The sequence below is a fragment of the Phaseolus vulgaris genome, chromosome 3, assembly GCF_000499845.2.
Source record: "Phaseolus vulgaris cultivar G19833 chromosome 3, P. vulgaris v2.0, whole genome shotgun sequence".
Taxonomy (NCBI): domain Eukaryota; kingdom Viridiplantae; phylum Streptophyta; class Magnoliopsida; order Fabales; family Fabaceae; genus Phaseolus; species Phaseolus vulgaris.
This window is the reverse complement of record NC_023757.2, coordinates 11658007-11677568: the sequence shown is the minus strand read 5'-3', so window position 1 is coordinate 11677568 and position 19562 is coordinate 11658007. Positions and strand designations below refer to the sequence as shown.

The 19562-nt window shown below is 36.0% G+C and overlaps 3 protein-coding genes across 5 annotated transcripts; 2 read left to right on the top strand and 1 right to left on the bottom strand.

Moving 5' to 3' along the window:
- Positions 1–1126: 1126 nt before the first annotated feature.
- Positions 1127–1858, bottom strand: LOC137839112 (uncharacterized mitochondrial protein AtMg00310-like). The gene has a single exon (XM_068648242.1). It carries the CDS (start codon positions 1856–1858, stop codon positions 1127–1129), a length of 732 nt encoding a protein of 243 aa, XP_068504343.1.
- Positions 1859–2690: 832 nt separating this feature from the next.
- Positions 2691–8438, top strand: LOC137806656 (type I inositol polyphosphate 5-phosphatase 12-like). Its single transcript, XM_068606877.1, is given in 11 exon segments — positions 2691–4766; positions 5063–5187; positions 5336–5420; positions 6201–6363; positions 6466–6506; positions 6623–6890; positions 6967–7090; positions 7177–7328; positions 7331–7410; positions 7412–7537; positions 7910–8438. Coding segments are annotated over 11 exon segments (3279 nt in total). The 5' UTR covers positions 2691–2930; the 3' UTR covers positions 8189–8438.
- A 1927-nt stretch (positions 8439–10365) lies between these two features.
- LOC137806655 (mitochondrial inner membrane protease ATP23-like) lies at positions 10366–18319 on the top strand. Of its 3 annotated transcripts, none has more exons than XM_068606876.1 (6): positions 10366–10661; positions 14003–14266; positions 14422–14543; positions 14869–15006; positions 15101–15166; positions 18184–18319. In XM_068606876.1, the coding sequence occupies exons 2-6, from the start codon at positions 14206–14208 to the stop codon at positions 18229–18231; spliced, it is 435 nt and encodes a 144-aa protein (XP_068462977.1). In that variant the 5' UTR covers positions 10366–10661; positions 14003–14205; the 3' UTR covers positions 18232–18319. The 3 variants fall into 3 exon arrangements, with proteins under 3 accessions (XP_068462977.1, XP_068462976.1, XP_068462975.1); XM_068606875.1 differs by having other exon boundaries at positions 17826–18319; XM_068606874.1 differs by lacking the exon at positions 18184–18319 and adding an exon at positions 17191–17551.
- Positions 18320–19562: the final 1243 nt, after the last annotated feature.

Here is a 19562-nt window from a genome sequence, read left to right as displayed (position 1 = left end):
CAGAGCAAGTACTGAACCACGGTTGATAAGGTCATACACCTTCTGAATAAAACCTGCAGCACAATTCCTCTAATCACCACTACATTCACAAAGTACTAACCTCTTGGCTGGATAATATGCCCCACAGAGGTACTTCAAACCCGTACTACATAAGACATATCAGCTACAGGGTAAGGTGACCAAATCCCCTTCTCCAGTCCGTCAGCAACTCCACAAATACTGCAGCCACCTTACTCCACCACACCCTCCGTTCCTTTGTACCTTAAGGGGCATTGCTCTAATTCTACTTGCACTCTACACTGACGAATCCACAACAACACCACCATACCACCGTCCTTCTTGCACCCTATTAAACCTTAATCACAGCATATCCATCCGCTACACCTCCTCCCTCCTTCACAACTGAGATGATAACTACCAGCCCCAATTACTTAAGGCTTTTTATGCAGGGGATTGGATTCAAAATCCAATCCACTAAGGAGTAAGTAAAGGAGGTTGACTAGTGCTTTAACCATAACCAAGATTTTATCTGAGCCTTTTGGAAAATCTCCTCCGCATCTACAACACCTTGCTTGAACACCACCGTATTCCTTTGGTCCCATATACACCAAACAACTGCTGTCTAGACCCCTTTCCAAACCATATTTTGTTTATTACTAATCTGAAACAGGTGGAAATTCTCAAAGTGGGTCTTTACATCATTATGTTGAATAAATATAATGCCAACCCATCTTAAGCACATGATCCAAACACTCATCGCGTGTTTACACTCCAAGAACAGATGTTGGCACGATTCAACATTATTCTGGCACAAAGCACATAAGGCATTATTCAGCACCACCCCTCTCCTACTCATACATTCTCTTGTTGGTACACTATTCATCAGGATCCTCCACGCTGTGGTCACCACACTAGGGAAAGCTTTAGCCTTCCAAAGATATTTGAATACCTCAGAGTGTGGGCCTCTTCCTTGTTTTTTCAGGCAATCGTAAGCAGAATTCACAGAGAACCCATTTCCTACATCATTCCCCCACACTTGGATGTCCTTTTGTTCTCTACTCAACTTGATTGACGAAAGGTGGGTCATCATCTCTGCCTCCAGTTCAGATTCCCAAACGTATATGGATCACCTCCACCTTAAACACCATTGCCAAACCGAATCAGTCCACACACCAGCCTCTTCCACCTTTTGCCCCTGATCTAGAGACAAAGAGAAAAGCCTTGGATACAATGATTTGAGACTAGAGTTCCCGGTCCATATGTCTTCCCAAAACTTTACTTTGTCCCCACATCCTAATTTCCACCCAATCTCTTTGCTGAACCACCCATCTCCTCCGTCCTCCCCACAGGCTTTGAACAAATCTCTCCACCACAAAGATTGGAATTTCACCGGTGAATGCAAGACATTTAAACTCGACCCATACTTCGAGGCCAGCAGATCCTTCCACCTTCCTTTCTCATCTGCAAGAAGACGCCATCTCCATTTAGCCAGCAAAGCAAGATTGAAGTTATGCACAACTCTCAAACCTAGACCACCCTCCTCTCTTGACTTACATACCACTTTCCAGCTTACCCATGATATCGTCTCCTTCTCCTTCCCCCACCCCCATAGAAACCTCCTTTGAATTCTGGTGATACTTCTACAAACCATGACCGGTGCTCTGAAAAGTGACAGATAATACAGCGGGACAGAAGTAAGAATGGATTTAATGAGGCATATTCTCCCTGCCATGGATAAGAATCTTCTTTTCCATATGTTGAGCCTTGTTTTAAGTTTGTTTAGCACAGGCTCCCAAAACTTCTTCTTTCTTGGATTACCTCCCACTTCAAGGCCCAAATATTTGAACGAAATACCCATCTGGTTACAGTTCAAAGTCTTTGTGTAGCAATCAAGATTACTTCTTTGAACATTGATACCTGTAAGTTTTGACTTATGAAAATTGATCTTCAGCCCTGAAGCTAGCTCATACCCCCTGAGGATGAATTTCAGCGTCACCACATTGGTGTAAGAGTCCTCACAAAAAAACACAGTGTCATCTGCAAACTGTAAAATACTCAACACAACCTCCTTTCTCCCAATCTTTAGATCATAAAGTAGTCTTGCATTGTGTAATATTACATATTTTTTCTAATAACGAGGTCAAAACTCTTGTATAAAATATTACAGGACAAATGCAAGTAACCTAAAAACACTTAAAGAACTTCTAACTAATTCTACAAACAATTAAACAAAACTTACAATTATTAATACGCAAATTAACAATATAACCATGACTAGGCAATCTAACTAAATATAGGCAACTATTAAGCCATTAGACTATCTAAATAAACGTAACTATTGAGACACATGCTATCATAGACTAAATAACTTACTATTAGAATTTAGAGAAAGTTAATATAAAAATTAACAAAAAAAAATCTAAATTCTTGAAACTATTCTAAATTCTAAGTTCATTTGCTTATGATATTACTGATTATTTTTTCTATTTCCCAATTTCCTCAAACGGGTTGACTTATTTCTTTAATTATTTATTAATGCAAAAGGAATTTTATTGAAGTCTTTGTTGATAAAAAAAAAATGAGAAGTGTATTTTTTTATTTATATAAGAATACAAATATTTTTGTGTTGGAATTGAAGAAGACTTAGACCATTATAATGCAGTGAGAATGGTTTTGAGGAGGGTGGGACGATTCCATTCATTCATTCTGCATTAAGAAAGGAAAGGAAACATTGATTTGTGTCCGTAAGCTTGCAGCATGCCGCGCCTTACATCCCGGTCGTCAAAAATCTTACGTGCTTCCCTCTCTCTCGGCAACCCCTTGAGACCATTTCCCTCATTATTCATCTTCTTTCTCTCTCTCTTCTCTTCCCATCGTACCAATCTTCCTCCTTCCATAACTTGGAACCAACAAGTTCCACTTAGTGAGCCATGGATGACCGAATCGACGACGACGACAGTGACAAGGAGTTGTCGGGCTTGACCTCTCTTCCACCTCACCGGAAAGCCCATTCCTACAGCCAACAGCTGCGAGGCGCCTCCACGCACAAACGACACCAGCGAGTCCGAAAGCACAGTCTCGACGACAGCCGTATATCCTCCAACATTGAGTCTTCGTTTTATAACTCCGACTCCGACGACGACATATTTTCCCGTTCATCCTCTACAAACCCTGCTGGTGGTGACGAAGAGTATAATGACAATGAGGCGACACAGTATCAACCATTGCAGGAATTCGTAGGCGCTGGGGGAGGTACTGGGATCTTTAAGGCTCCTTTTAGAGCGTCCGTTCATCCAGGGAGACCTCCATGCTTGGAGTTAAGACCTCATCCCTTGAGGGAGACTCAGGTGGGAAAATTCCTGAGGAACATTGCTTGCACGGAAACACAGATGTGGGCTGGTCAGGAGGGCGGGGTGAGGGTGTGGGAGATTAAGAATTCTTACGAACCTGGTAGCGGTCTGGGCGGAAAGGTCAGAAGGGGCGACGAGGATGCTGCTCCCTTTTGTGAATCAGCGGACACTTCTCCCACCTTGTGTTTGGCTGTTGACAATGGGAATAGGTTGGTGTGGAGTGGCCATAAAGATGGCAAGATCAGATCCTGGAAAATGGATCAACGCTTTGTTACACCCTTCAAGGAAGGTCTTTCTTGGCAGGCACACAGAGGTCCTGTTCTTTCTATTGTCTTAAGTTCCTATGGCGATCTATGGTCAGGTTCTGAAGGTGGTAATCTTAAGATCTGGCCATGGGAATCCGTCGAAAAATCTCTCTCCCTCTCTCCCGAAGAAAGACACATGGCAGCCTTACTTGTCGAGAGGTCCTTCATCGACCTCCGAAGCCAAGTCACCGTCAACGGTGTTTGCAGCATATCTTCTCAAGATGTCAAGTCTTTGCTGTGTGACCATGTCAGAGGTCGAATCTGGTGCGCTGGCCCTCTCTCCTTCTCCCTTTGGGATGCCCGTACAAAGGAGCTTCTCAAAGTATTCAACATTGAAGGTCAGGTGGAAAATCGAGTTGACATGTCATCCGTCCAGCAGCAGGATCAAGCCATTGAAGACGAGATGAAGGTGAAGTTTGTTTCCACCTCCAAAAAGGAAAAATCCCAGACTAGCTTTCTACAGCGCTCTCGTAATGCCATAATGGGAGCTGCTGATGCCGTTCGTCGAGTTGCAACCAAGGGAGCTGGGGCATTTGTGGACGATACCAAAAGAACCGAAGCTCTTGTGCAAACAAGCGATGGAATGATTTGGAGTGGATGTACCAATGGCTTACTTGTGCAATGGGATGGCACTGGGACCCGTGTGCAGGATTTTAACCGCCATCCCTGCGCTATCCAATGCTTCTGCACTTTTGGAACACGCTTATATGTTGGCTATGTGAGTGGTATTATCCAAGTACTGGACCTGGAAGGCAATCTCATTGCAGCATGGGTTGCTCATAATGGTCCTGTCATCAAATTGGCTGTTGGCTGTGATTATGTTTTTAGCTTGGCTACACATGGTGGCCTCCGGGGCTGGATTATTGCATCTCCAGGTCCTGTTGACAACATGATAAGATCCGAGTTGGCCGCAAAGGAACTTATTTATACACGGCGGCACAATGTCAGAATTTTGGTTGGCACATGGAATGTCGGTCAAGGTAGAGCTTCTCAGGATTCACTCTCCTCATGGCTGGGTTCCATCGCTTCAGATGTAGGCATTGTTGTCGTTGGTTTGCAAGAAGTGGAGATGGGTGCCGGTTTTCTTGCAATGTCTGCTGCAAAAGAAACTGTAGGATAAGATTTCATTCATTTGCCACCTTTATCTAACCATAGCATTTTTCTTCGTAAATAGAACCTTTTGCTTTACTCTAAAATGGAATGATAATGAGAAATATATGAGTGTGCTCATCGATAGAATTAAATGGAGTTAGTTTGTACACAATAATATCACAGCCCCTATCCTAACTGTAACCAATAGCAAATTTTCTAATCAAGTATTGCATGTATATAAATCTTCAAGAACCACTTATGTTGTGTAATGCGTATATTATGTTCATGCATTCACTGCCTATATCACAATTGTAGGTAGGTCTTGAAGGAAGTGCAATGGGGCAGTGGTGGCTGGATACAATAGGAAAGGCTTTAGAAGAAGGGAAAGCTTTCGAACGCATGGGCTCTAGGCAGCTTGCTGGCTTGCTTGTATCTCTTTGGTGAGTGATTGTAATCAAAGTGTGTTCCAGATTAAACCAGTTAGCCTAGTAAATTCCTGTTCCTGTTTCCTTTTTGTCATATACTTTTGAATTTCTATCTTTAAAATTGTTTCCATTCTTATATCATGAGTTGACATTTCTCAATTAGGGTAAGAAAGAATCTCAGAACACATGTTGGGGACATTGATGCTGGGGCCGTCCCGTGTGGTTTTGGACGCGCAATTGGTAATAAGGTTTGTATCAATTCTCCTAACTACTTCATAATTATTTCATAAAACTTGGTGGTTTAATTATGTCATTTAAATGCAGTACCCTTCTGTTAAAGTTTATAAGTTTGTTAAAATGAAGTTCAGGGTGTTAACCTCAAGTGATTAAGAACTTTCTCTGTTTTTTTTTATCAGCAAGAACTTTCTCTTTAGTTAATTTATTTCTTGATTTCGTCTGAAGGTCAGCTGTGAAATTTCATCCAATTAAGTGAAATCTGGTTTCTCTATATCTGATCATGGTTAGGAAATTGGGCTTATTATTTCAAACTTTAGACCGCTGTAATGGGGTGTTGTTTTGGGTGATGTATAATTACGAAATCATACTATTTATTAACGTAGAAAACAAAACAACGAAAAAAGAAACTAGATATGCTCTAGTTACAATTTTAACTGGGAGAAAGAACTCTGTGAGAGGAGAAAATACAGAATGAAAGAATGGTCATAGAAGAAACAACCAGGCAGCATAGATTGCCTTCTCTGTTTATTGCACCATGCTAGATGGAATGCTTTTTTACTGTTCTGGTTAAATATTTGTTTTTGCAACAATAACTTACCATTTTGTAGTGCGCTCAACTTCATTTTTTTGCCAGCAAGTCATAAAGTCATATTTATGTTGCTTGTACAAACAATGGATTGGGACGAAATAAAAAAAAAATCTGCCAATGAACTATTTTCACTTATGAGCGTTGACTTTTTTGTTCTTTTCACTGAAATGAACACTTTACATGGTAAATATTGATCAATCAGGGAGGAGTGGGTTTGAGAATCAGAGTGTATGACAGGATAATGTGCTTTGTGAATTGTCACTTGGCTGCACATTTGGAAGCAGTTAATCGGCGGAATGCTGATTTTGATCACATTTATCGAAATATGGTGTTCACCCGATCGTCCAACCTACTTACTGCAGCTGGTATGGTACCATACCTGTTCTTGCTTTGCTCTCTTGCCTTCTCCACATATTTATTTTGGCTACTTTACTCTTCTGGCTTGCCATTGGTCCTCTCTGTTACAGCTGGCGTCTCTACTGCTGTTCATGTGCTTCGCGGTACAAATGTGAGTCTCATGTTTACACCTTAGATCTTGATTATCTCCATCATCTTCATGCCTTTCCGTCAATATCTTCATCATAAATTCATAGCAGTTCATGGCCTCCATTGTGTGTGTCGTAGGCTACTGGTGGAAGCTCTGAGGAACCAAAACCTGATTTATCTGAAGCTGATATGGTGGTATTTTTTGGTGATTTCAACTATCGCCTTTTTGGTATATCTTATGATGAAGCCAGGGACTTTGTTTCTCAAAGATGCTTTGATTGGCTTAGAGAAAAGGATCAGCTGAGGGCAGAGATGAAATCTGGAAAAGTTTTCCAGGGAATGCGGGAGGCACTTATCAAATTTCCTCCCACATATAAATTTGAGAGACATCAACCCGGTTTAGGAGGTAAATAGATGACTGATCCCAAATTAGTAATTCAATGAACGTGACAGTTTCTATAATGCAATAACTCATTTTTCAGGGTATGATTCTGGAGAGAAAAAGCGAATTCCAGCCTGGTGTGACAGAATAATATACCGTGATACTCGGGCAGCTCCGACTTATGAGTGCAGTTTAGACTGTCCTGTTATGTCATCAATTTTACAGTATGTTACTTGATCACCACCATTGCTTTTCTATTTTTCTGTTTTTCCTGTTGATACAGTTTGTCATCACTGAAACCGTTTGACAGGTATGATGCTTGCATGGATGTGACTGATAGTGATCACAAGCCTGTCCGGTGTAAATTCAATGTAAAAATTTCTCATGTTGATAGATCAATAAGGAGAAAGGAGTTTGGGATAGTTATGAAATCAAATGAGAAAATAAGATCTATTCTTGAAGATTTATGTTATGTTCCAGAAGTCACTGTCAGCCCCAACAGTTTAGTCCTCCAGAACCTGGACACTTCGTTCTTGCTTATTACTAACAGAAGTACAAAAGATAAGGCTATATATAAAATTACTTGTCAAGGCCTCTCTATAGTCAAGAATGATGGACATGCACCTGAATATAGTCCAAGAGGTGGCTTTGGCTTTCCTAGATGGCTTGAGGTATTCTATCTTTTCCTTAAATCATCCTTTCTTTTCCAGATTCTCTTCACCCTTTTCCTCTTCTCCGACAAAATAAACCTGTAAACAATTTTCAAACAGACTAAGCTTTCACTGTTAATACAACTGGATTCCTTAATCAAAGTTTGGAGTTCGATTTTAGCTTCAGCATAAACTTCTTCTGCTCCAAATGGGTAATCCATTAAGAGTGGACTAGTTGGGTGCCAAATAGAAACTTGTTTTTATCTTTATAAGATTTTCAGTAACTTTTTTAGTTTTAGTTTTAGTTCCTTAAAATGTAATTTGTTTTGTTACTGAGGGAAGGAAGTCATTGGGCACTGATAATAATGGTAGTTTAAAATGTGTTTTAATTAGGTTACTCCAGCTGCGGGCGTAATTAAGCCTGAGCAAAATGTAGAGATTTCAGTTCGTCATGAAGATCCTCATTCCTTAGAAGAATCTTCAAATGGCGTACCACAGACCTGGTGGAGTGAAGACACCCGAGATAAGGAACTGATTTTGATGGTTCATGTACAAGGTAGTTCTTCCCTCCAAACTTCATGTCGGAAAATTCATGTGCGCCACTGCATGTCTGCAAAGACAGTTCGAATTGACTCAAAATCCAACAGTGCTAGAAGAAATCAAATAAGCTAACTGCATAGATTAGTTTCAGAAATTTTGTAGTTCCACACTTACTCCAGTGGTTTATGACTTGGACATTAAAAAATATGCCTAAATGGTAGGACCACAATATGGGACATTTTTTTCATATTCTTGTTGAACATACCAAAGCTCTTTCTGCTTTAGAACAGGTTAGGTTGTCATAATCCCTTTCTATTCATTCTCTGTATTAGTTTAATATTTAAGAAATCATTGTTTAAAAGTTTCTCTTGCTTCTTCTTAAGATTATTTCTTTCATAAACCATCTCTCAAAGATATACATATTCGCCGATTAGTAATGCGTAATGGTTATTCAGCTTCACCCCAACCTCCGATCTACCTCCAGTCAGTTTCTAATTTATTAAGATAATCTTTTTTTTTTAAATATTATGATTTTTATTATTGAAATAATAGAAATATAAAATAATATTACAATTTAAATTATAAACACTTATAATTCAATTTTAATTATTAATTATAATTCATCAATTTAATCCACTTACAAAAAAAACTTCTCTAACTTGAAACTTATGTGAGTATCTCCTCTCGATCAGGGCATCTATGAATAAGATCTTAGGCCTGCACCTCAGAAATACTTTTATGTAAAACAGTTAAAAATTTATGGAGTTTTTGTTGTAGAGGTGAGTAGGGTAAGTGCTTGAAGAGCTTGGTATTACTTTGGTTGTATGGTACAAGATGGTTTGTAGTTTCTTGTCGTGATGCTGATAGTTGGAGGTGCATGTTTATGGTGCGGTTTTTTATTTGGGATATCTTCTAGTATGGTTTTGATTATATTTTGAATCGTTGTAATCTAGAAATTTATTAAATTATATAATCTGAGATTTAAAATTTATCTATATTTTTTGGATTGGACAATTCGAAACATATTTTTGTTTTTAAAAAAATGTTTTAGATTGACCAATTTGTAATACAATATTGTATTTTAGATGGGTGTACTTCGGAATATTTATCAGGATTTAGGAAATGTTATGGTCATGAACGTATTTTTAGATTTGAAAAAATGTTTTGGATTGACCAATCTAAAGTACAATGTTATAGTCATGAAAGTCTAATCCAGAACGTGTTCATGGATCCGAAATTATTTTCCAGATTGGAGTCTAACGTTTGGCTTATGCATTGGAGCGTCTAGAGTTTGACTTCTGGATTGGAGCGTTTAGCGTTTGGCTTTTGAATTGTTCAATTCATAACATATTTGTGGATCCAAAAACACCTTCTTGATTGACTACCAAATGCTAGACAATGTACTATGGAACTTTTTTATTAGACATAAAGTTCATTTTGTGGATTTTATGGATTGTTGACATTATAATAAAATGTTTATTTATTATTTGTTAATGTAAATATAGGAGAGTGATTGTTGAAGTGTAAACATGAAAAGATTAAGTGTTGTTGATCTTTGAAGAGCTTTTTAAGTCTCATTGGCTTACGTCAAAGGCTCGAAAGCTGTGAGGTCATGGACCAAGTCCATTAGTATAGTTTGATGGCTTATTCCCAATCTTGAAATTTATGAAGAAGATCCTATTTTTAGTTCTAGATAGAAAAAAAGAGACAAATATCATGGTAATTGACAGATATATGAGATTAAAGTTATTATAACTAAACATGATTATAAAACGAAATGAAAAAAACCTAAGATAAAAAATCACAAAAACCGATCCAATAAATAGAACAATAAGACTAGGAACCACGGTTTCTCCTTAAACTATATACTATATATTTTAGTTGAGAGACATTCCTTCTACTACATCACATATTATATAATCATTAAATAACTAACTATTACTTTTTTAATTATAATTTTCAATTATAAATTAATAAATATCTATAACTATTAGTAATTTTTTTAACATATAATTCGTTATCAATTTTATTTCTAGTTTCGTTATTAGTCGAGATTCAAAGTAACATAAATATATGTATTTTTCTTAACGACATCTTAATGATGCTATTTTAATAAAGTAGAGGTCGGAACAAATTTTATTACTATAGTTTATTTTAATTTTTAAATTTAGTAATTATTTTTTTAACATTCACTAACAGTTTATCATAAAATTATTTTATTTTATAATTATTTTTATGAATATTTTTTTATAAATTTAATAATATTTTTAATAATTATTATAAAATTGATTTCTATTTTTTTCATTTTTGTATTATTATTAAAAAAAGTAGACACAACCACAAACTTTGAAAAGAAGAGAACCACGGTGACGGTAGTAGGAACGACAGCGATGTCGTGACCTGACGACAACGACGGCGTAGAGAACAAAGAGAGCGATAGCGCCTCACGAACAGAGAGAGCCTTCCGTAAGGAGAGGGAAAGAGAGCCACGAAAGCTTCCGCGAGTAGAGACAGCGATGTCGGTCTTCCGCCAGCAGTAGACGACGAGAAGAAGGAACTCTAATCCGCGATCAGCAGAGGAGGCGAAGAACGAACCCTAATCGCAGTGAGTTTTGTTTATTTTCCTCACGAAACGATAATCAATGGCGTCGTTTTTGTTTTAAAAAAATTCTCCTCTGAACTCGCCAACTCGATTTCAAGCTCGCGAGTTTGGCCGAGCTTACCGAGTTCACGGCGATCCCATTGAACCTACTCCAAAACCGAGTTTGCTTACGATTCTACTCGAGCAATGGGTGTGGGAACGTAAAACTCTTACGTTTTCACGAGTGTACTCGAGTTTGATAACCATTTCTCGGTTTGAGGTTCTTTTCATATTGGGGGTAGCAATGATTTTTTTGGAATGTCTATACGAATATCACCTTTTGTAAGCCTTAATGGGCTTGTGCTTTTTATAAACAGTGCTCTTAGAACGAGGCCCTCATTTTTGAAGACGGTGAACTTGAACTTAATTTTCCTTTTTCTTACTTTGGATAGTAGCTATTCTACTAGATGAGATATTTTGTTTTGCAGGTTGTTTAAGCTACCATGTACTTCTGATGGGCCTATTCATGCCATGCTCATTATTTTTCTGAAATTGCATGTTGATTTAAAACCACCATCAGCTATGGGTTCTGTTCCTTGTTAGGCCGAGCAATTTTTTTGGAACTTGTGTTATTGGATTGATTATCTTGCATGGCTTTGCTGTTCAATTATGCTTTTTCATGTTTAAAATTAGACTTAAGTCTTGGACCTTTTTGTAAAATACTTTGCTGCCCTAGTCTGCTACAATATGATTGAAATAAAGGTTGAACTCAGTCTTTGTCTGTTACATCTTCAACCTTTCTTTTGTTAATTGATGACATGACCATCCTATATTATTACTATTTTTTTACATTGGATATTTAATATTGTTCCGCTAGTTGGTTTGTTCTCCTATTCTTAGAGAATGTAACTTATCTAAAGTCGGTTATAAGATTTATTAATTATTAATAAGAGAGATTTAATAAAACTACTCAAAATCTTAGTAAAAAATGTTGAAATTAGTTGAGAAAGATTTAAATTTTAAATATTATATAATATTAGTTAAGATTCAAAAGATAACAAACCGCTAACTAGAGCTTATAAATACATCTCTCACTATGAAGAAGGGGGGACTCAACTTGAGTGCTCTGGTATGAAGGTATTTAAACTTTTGAACCAGAACAAATATATTTCAGATTATTTGGCCCTTTTCAGTTTTTTTCCTGACTGAATTGATAAAGTTTTGTCTATGTAGATGAGTCTCCTTAGTTCAGTTGATGGTTCAGTATATTACCCACCACAATTTGTTCTTTTACACCTTGGAAGGTGGTGCAAGAAATTCCATTATGTCTTTGCTTCTTTGTTTCATCATTCATGTTTAGTATTGAATGCTACACGTTAACCATTGTCATTGTCTTGTCATCATTTTGACATAATGTTACCATGTGAGATGTCCCCCTATGTATGCTGTTTGACTTTTATATCATTTTGTTATGGCCTTTGCTGAAAATCAGGATTTAGTGTAGATTAATTGATATATGATATTAGTGGAAACTGAATACTATAATTATGTCAATTAACACAAAACCAGCTACACTGTTTCATTTGGACACAATTTCAGCCTATTCATTTGTCTATTTTCTCTCTTTTATCTTGACATTTAGAGCCTGAAAGAGGCATCCTTTGCAACTGACATTGCTTGGTGGACTCAATTTGGACACAATTTCAGCCTATTCATTTGTCTATTTTCTCTCTTTTTTATCTTGACATTTAGAGCCTGAAAGAGGCATCCTTTGCAACTGACATTGCTTGGTGGACTCCCTTATTCCTAGTGACATTTTTCTTTGGTGAACCCATCTTCGATGTTGACGTACATTGCTCCTAAAAGTTTTCTTTGGTGGACTCACTAAATTTAGTTCTATCCACTCGCTAACATAATATTGCTCCTAAAATACAATTTAGACTGCTCAATCTAGAAATTTCAATCTGCTCAATTTTAGTTATAATCTTTCTGAACATACCACTTGGAAATATTTTATAGGCCTCAGGGTCAATTGTACTGGTGAAATATTTAACGTTGGTCACTTTAATCCCTAACTTTCACCAATCCTTACTTTAAAATTTTACAAGTGTGATGAGGTAGTGGAAGACTGAGGGAAATTCTGACAATTCAGTAGCACTCCAAGCTGCTTCCCGGTCACATTGATGGACATTTAATCCAACCTAGAGGCCAGCTTGCTCCTTTCCAATTGAACTTCATGAGTGAGGAACAGAGATTCAACCTCATCAATTGTGCAAGGATCAACTCTATTATTCACTGAAGTGACACAGTACTCTTCCATTTAGAAGACCATCGAGAACAACATCAAGATGGTCTTGAACAGAAACTGGAGAACCAGTTGAGATGAGTGAATCATCAACAAATTTCATACACAATAGATATTCACACATATTTTTCCCTTCTTTCTTTGTATTTCTTGCTCTGATCTGAACTTCGAACCTTGGTTCAAGTTTGAGTGTGGAAGAACTTTTTAATTTCTTCCCAAAGTTGCCCCATGTGTGGGCAGTCTACTACTTTCGTGGAAGCAAATCTGAGAGTGATGAGAAGAGCTATTCTTCCGTTTCAATTGAGACTATTTTAAAATTAAAGCATATCGAGAAAATGATAGAAAATCACAAATGAAAGAACTGTTGGGGATATAAAGTGGGAGATGAAATTTTTGCAGTATAAAGTTGTATTATTTATTACCAAAAGATTGTAAAATCGGAGAGGTATATTGATATATATGATCTGACAGGCTTGCTTGGGGGAAACTCTGTTGCTACAGTTAACAATAAAGTAACTGAATGAATCCCAAGTCCTTCAAATTGTCAACATTGTTCGCCTTAATCCCTAACTTTAACATATCTTTAAAATTTTCTCTATTTATTGTATTTGTGCAGCCTCTTGTATTTTATACACTTTGAAAATATTATTCAAGTGTTGGTACTCCCCTTACCTAAACCCATATAGTCTGAAAAATTTTCTAATTATGAAGAAGCATGATGATTAACTAAAGACACCGAAAAAAACTAGAATGAAACTACAGTTTGTGTACTGGATACAGAGCATGTATTGTGGTTGGATGTATGATATTTTCTGTCCAGGTTTCATTGATTAGTGATTTTCTTTCATTCCTTATAGGTTTATTCTTATACTTTGTTTTTGTTTTTAATTATTCATAATTTAATTCCCTATGATCGAAGTATGAAAGTATTGGAAGGACAAATTTATTGGATATATCCAAGTTTGTCAAACTTAATCTTGATAAAGCATCCATTTTAAGTTGCTTGTTTTCAAAATGTTTTAACAACATGGACTAATAACAAAAAATTTGAACATTACAGGATTATTAAAACATAGCTTGGAAAGGACTTAAATCAAAAGGTGGGGTATATTGCAAGCACCAAGACCAGATTTAAGTCTATTTGTTACAAAGCATCTAATTTTTAACTTGAACCAAAAAAAAGAGAGACTACGCCTTGCTTCCTTCGTCACCACCAACACCAAGTTTGTGCTACTTGAGGTTGTGCAACTAAAAAACTAAGAGATGGCCAAGAAATCTAAATCAGAGGAAGAATGCCAAATCATGATTCAAAAGAGTTTCCGAAGTATGTCAAATTTTCTTGTACATTTTCTTTCTTACCTTCCTCCCAATTTACAATATTACATATATTGATAATTGATAGAATTTAGAATTTAGGATTTTATCGTATCCCTATGTTATTTGGTTAATTGGTGGGATTGTGTCAACTTTCTTTGATAGCTCCAATGGTGAGGTTTTTGAGGGAACGTTTGGAGAAAGCTGGGTGTGCAGTAGGAGACAATTTTTTCAAAGCTATTACTTGCAACCAGGAAGTGGCTGGTTCTTATGTTCGTGGTGAAGGGGTAGGGTACTTTTATTTCCTTGTTCATTTACTTCTCTTTTTTGTTTTTTCATTCAAGTTAATTGTAATTGTGCTCTTAATGGAAATTGTGTTAACTATGTTTAACCTCCTGTTATGCTGGAAAGTTTGAATTATGGTTCTACATGTTCAATTAAAAAGCTGGCTGAGGTTTTGTTTGATGAAGAAAATAAGCTCTCAATTCTATTACTCTTTCGTTGTTTTGTTGGTTGAATTAGTATTGTGATCAATGCTTTACTTGGTTTGATGGTTAGTTTTGCAATTGGCTAGTATTCATTTCCTTCTGTGTTGGTGTGCCTTTCTCCCAGGTAAAACTGTGCAGTAATTATGTACGAATTCAAGATGACGTCAATCAGGTGATAATTCGTGAGTTAATTCATGCATTTGATGACTGTCGTGCTGCCAACTTGGATTGGTCGGATTGTGCTCACCATGCTTGTACTGAGGTTCGTACCTTACTGTGTGTTCCTATCAGGATTATGTCGGTTTTTCACAACTTTTACCTCCTAATTAATGTTTTTCTATGATATTGTAAAACAGATACGAACTAATCATCTAAGTGGTGATTGCCATTATAAGCGGGAACTACTACGAGGGCATGAACAGGTAAACTTTCTATTTCCCTCCTTCACATTCACTAATGCAACCCATTTATTTTAGTTGAATCTTTTCCTAGATTAAACTTAGTAAGTATCTTTCATGGTTACTTTTTAAATTCACAGTATCTAGTTATCAATTGGAGAAAGAGAAAGTATTAAGTTTAACTAAATTTGTCCTTCCACAGAAGCATTATTCTCATCTTAAAATTTTTAAAATTGCTATTTGATACATATATTGGTAATATCAAGCATCTCACAGCTTTTTGCTGCATTGCGCATGCACACATGAAGGTTCAAGAAGAGTACAATATAAAAAACTAGCTATTGCACTTGTATATTTTGAAACTAATCATCAAAGAAAAAGACCATTGAGATAAAAAAAATATTAAATGAGGATTTAGTTATAATCATTTTGTTTGAAATAACAATTTTAATTGAAGGTTACGTCTATTGTTATTGCTCTAATGTCACCCCATGGAAGCAATTAGTGCATTCTTAAAAGATTAAGATAAGGAAAAGCAAATCCTCATACCCCTCCTTTTAGTTGAATCCTCTTAACCAGATATACCTGCAGAAGTACTAATTATGTAGGAAGGTTTTCTATAGAGTTGTAAAGAGCTTGTTTAGATCTGATCTATGATGCTTGACTGATATGTATGTCAGATATGATTTGATCTGGACTAAGTAGGTTATAGGATCAAGATTGAAAGCCAAAAGATCACAGAACAATTGAAATTATCCATGCCAAAATTTGTAATACTGGGCATAATTTTCTAGGGATGTAGAATTTTGCTTGTTTAGCAGAGATTAGTGCAAATGTGTTACTGTTTATTGCAATAGAGTACCAATAAAGAGTAGAGAGTGCCTATCCTTTTCCATTTTCTCACTCTTTTAGCCATAGTATTGATTCGTGATGGTTAGTAAATGTTATTGTCATCAGATAATATATAACTCTAGAGCTATCTTTGATTTTAGACTGCATTACACTTTGTCTTGTATGCTTGTCATCCCAAATCCACATTACCAAATAATATGCAGTTTGTACATAGGAGCCATGCATTGCTAACATGATTTATGTTTTCTTCACAACATGACTGTTGAATTAGATCAAAGTAAATATAAAATTTAAGGTAAAGGGAGTTAATCACGAGGAGGCCTGGTTTAACATTAAACTTGAGAAAGGACATATACTTTCTAGTAGTAGCTAGGTACTTGAAAAATGGATTTTACTTCAATTTGGATCAAGGTAAGTTTGAAGGTTCAGAGTTGTAATGTAAGATTATGAGGTGGCGGTTTATCTTGTTACTGTGTTTTACTATAGCTTAATCGTTCTTATATGGTCTAATGATGTACATTAAGCATTGGTGAAGAAAGACTTGAGAAGAAAAACTTATGTCTTTTGCTCATATAATGACGTGGTGGTATTTCCAATTTTGTTGGATTCAAGCACATGTTTCTAAATTCCCATCCTCCTGAATGGCCATTCACGTGTAGAAGAAGAAACGTCGTCAACCATTTTTTATTGAATTCCTCAGTACAAACTGAAGCATGATTTTCCTTTGTCCGTATTTTTAATTTGTTATAAAGTCAAATTCAGGATCGAATTGAGAATTGGTCTACTTTTTCTTTTAATATTTTCATCTATGATGATTATGTGAATATTACATCAAATAATCACTTTATTTATGTTGTTTTATACTATGGGTCTATTTGGACAAATTTTTCCATAAAGACTTCTAGATAAAACAAATAAGAGGAAAAATTAAAATGAACTTCTCCATAAGTCAAAATTAGTTTATGCATAAGCATAAGCTGATTTGTAGAAGCTCTTTCATATAGTTTTTCTAAATTTTTAATTTTTAACTTAGGAACAGGCTGATTTTAACTTATACGAGCTCATTTCATTTTTTCTTATTTTTCTCTTATTAAAGTCATTAAGGAGAAGTTTGTCCAAAAGAACTTGCTATATCCGAACTTTACGTTCAAAACAGTGATCTTTGAGCTGTAAATAATGGTAAAATTAACATACAGATCGACATACAGTATCCTCTGCCAAAGTGTATTACAGTAACATTGCTCCTAGATGATGACATTAACTTCGGTCAACACCTAACAAGTGGGACAATCCTTCATTTGGGCCAAGATGCCTTGTTAAAGGGATTGGGCCATGAGCCCAGTCCAGAACAAGGGTATTTCACACAAGGACATACAGTGCCAACTGCCTTACAGTTGAAGGGTTTCTTAAATATTGGCTAAGTAGAAATGGATTAGAAAATAGTAAAACCATGCACTGAATTTATAAACTTTGTAGAAGCATAACTTTCAGTGCCAACTGCCTGTCTGACTATTACTGCTTCTCCCTAATACTTGTTACTCCCTGTTCTTTCTTTGGTTGGGGTGGGGGGGACAGTAGAATGTCTTCTTTTCATAAGCATATTAAAAGACTTTTACATGATTGGCATCTAAGGGGACAAAAAAGAGTTTATGTTTCTAAAACCATTTAACTTGTGTTTGGTACAGTTTTCTGTTTTCCTTCAAATTACATCTGTTGTTATTCTGTTGCTGCTGTCATGCATTCTCTCTTTGCTTTAGCGTATTTGATTTGATATTTTAGACTTTTTCGGCTTTTATTTGTTGAATACTGAATCGATGTAGTGTACTTGAAGGAATGTGTGAGAAGAAAAGTTTTGAAATCTTTGTCTGTAAACCCCAACTGCTCGGGTTATTCTGCCCAGGATTCCTTGGAAGCTGTATGGGATGTGTGTTACAATGATACACAACCCTTTGACAGAGCTCCTTAAAATCTACATGGTCGGTACTAACATATAGTTTAGCTGCCATTGGTGCTATTCTTCGCGGAATATTTTTGGTGGCGCCTGGCTTAGAATCATAATGGCCCCCTTGTTGAGTACTAGAAATGTGATTCAAATTGAATGCTTAACTTTTGTTAGAATTCTCACAAACGTAGTCTGTGGCATGTTACATTCTTCAGTTAAATTGTCATAGCCACATTTTATTTTGTAGACATGTCAATGGTGTGGCGACGTTGCACAATTTGTCATCTGGGTTTAGAAAGAAGCCTGCATTTTCCCAAGTTGGCTGAATCCTGGTTTTTGTTCTTTAGACCATACAAAAATAAATGAGATGGGGACGTTATATACATTGAGAAGAATATAATTTATTTCTCAAAGCATAGTAATTGAAGAAACGGAGAGAATAATGTTGTGCAAAGAATAGTGTGCCGGACTCGCAGTAAGTTGAAAGGTGTAACTTAAAAGCTATTTCTCAGAAAAATAATAAATCACACAATTATTGTTTGGGTGTTTCTTCCTGCACCCCCAACTAATGGCTCCTTACACCTCATCATTTTTGGAAAAGACTGTTGTTTTATTCTTTTTAGAAAGTTTTATACTTTTTAGAAAGTGTAGTGATAATTTGACACCCAATGTTCCAAATTACATCCATATAAATGAGGTGTCAAAAAATCATTTTTCTTTTAGAAATGACTTTTGGATTTTGGAACATACTTTCTAGAACATATTTTTAAATTTCCAGAAATAAAAAAAAATATGTTGTGGAAAAGATATTCTGAAATAATTTTTTGTCTTCTGGACTTTATTCTGAAAACACTATTTGTTTCTATTCTGGAATTTTTGCGTAGGCTTATTTCAGAATGTAGTGGTAGGAAGAAACATTTTATTGTTCTCTGCGCTGGGCTTAATGATTTGCGCTTAGCCTTTAAACATTTCTTGGCTTTTCATATTTTCAGATATATGTTCTTTCTCTTGTGATTTTTTATGCGCCTTTTGTTTCAGTATGTTCCTCACACCTTAATTGTTTCAAATCCAGAACAGTGTAATAAAATTCTTCAGATTCAGCTTGTGATAAATTTACCAGCGAGCTACTCAAATTCTGAAAATTATTAGTAGAATATCCAAAAGAATTTCAACAAATTTTTAAAGAAACTCAAGACACAATGGAATTTGCTACTTCTAAGAACTTGTTACTGATTTATTAACAAGTATAGAACTCAATTTTGTAAAATTAAAAAACATCAAAAGCTCATATAACGTAGCACAAAACAGTGTATATATGAGTCGATCAAAAGCAAACAACCAAGTTTTCAAAGAAAAGTACCAGAAGAATTTTGCAACAATTATGGAATCACATAGACATGACTGGATTTAGATCTGAAAAATAAAATTGACTCAATTGTAAACAAATTGCACCGATTAAATTTTGAAATAAGGCTCCAAAACACAAAAGTACACACAATGTACTCAATTGAACATCTTCATGAAATGGAAGGTTCAAAAGCGGAATTAAAAATTTGAACCGTTTAAAATTCAAACAACAACAAATAAACAGTGAATCCAGATTAAAATAATTCAAGACAAGTAAAA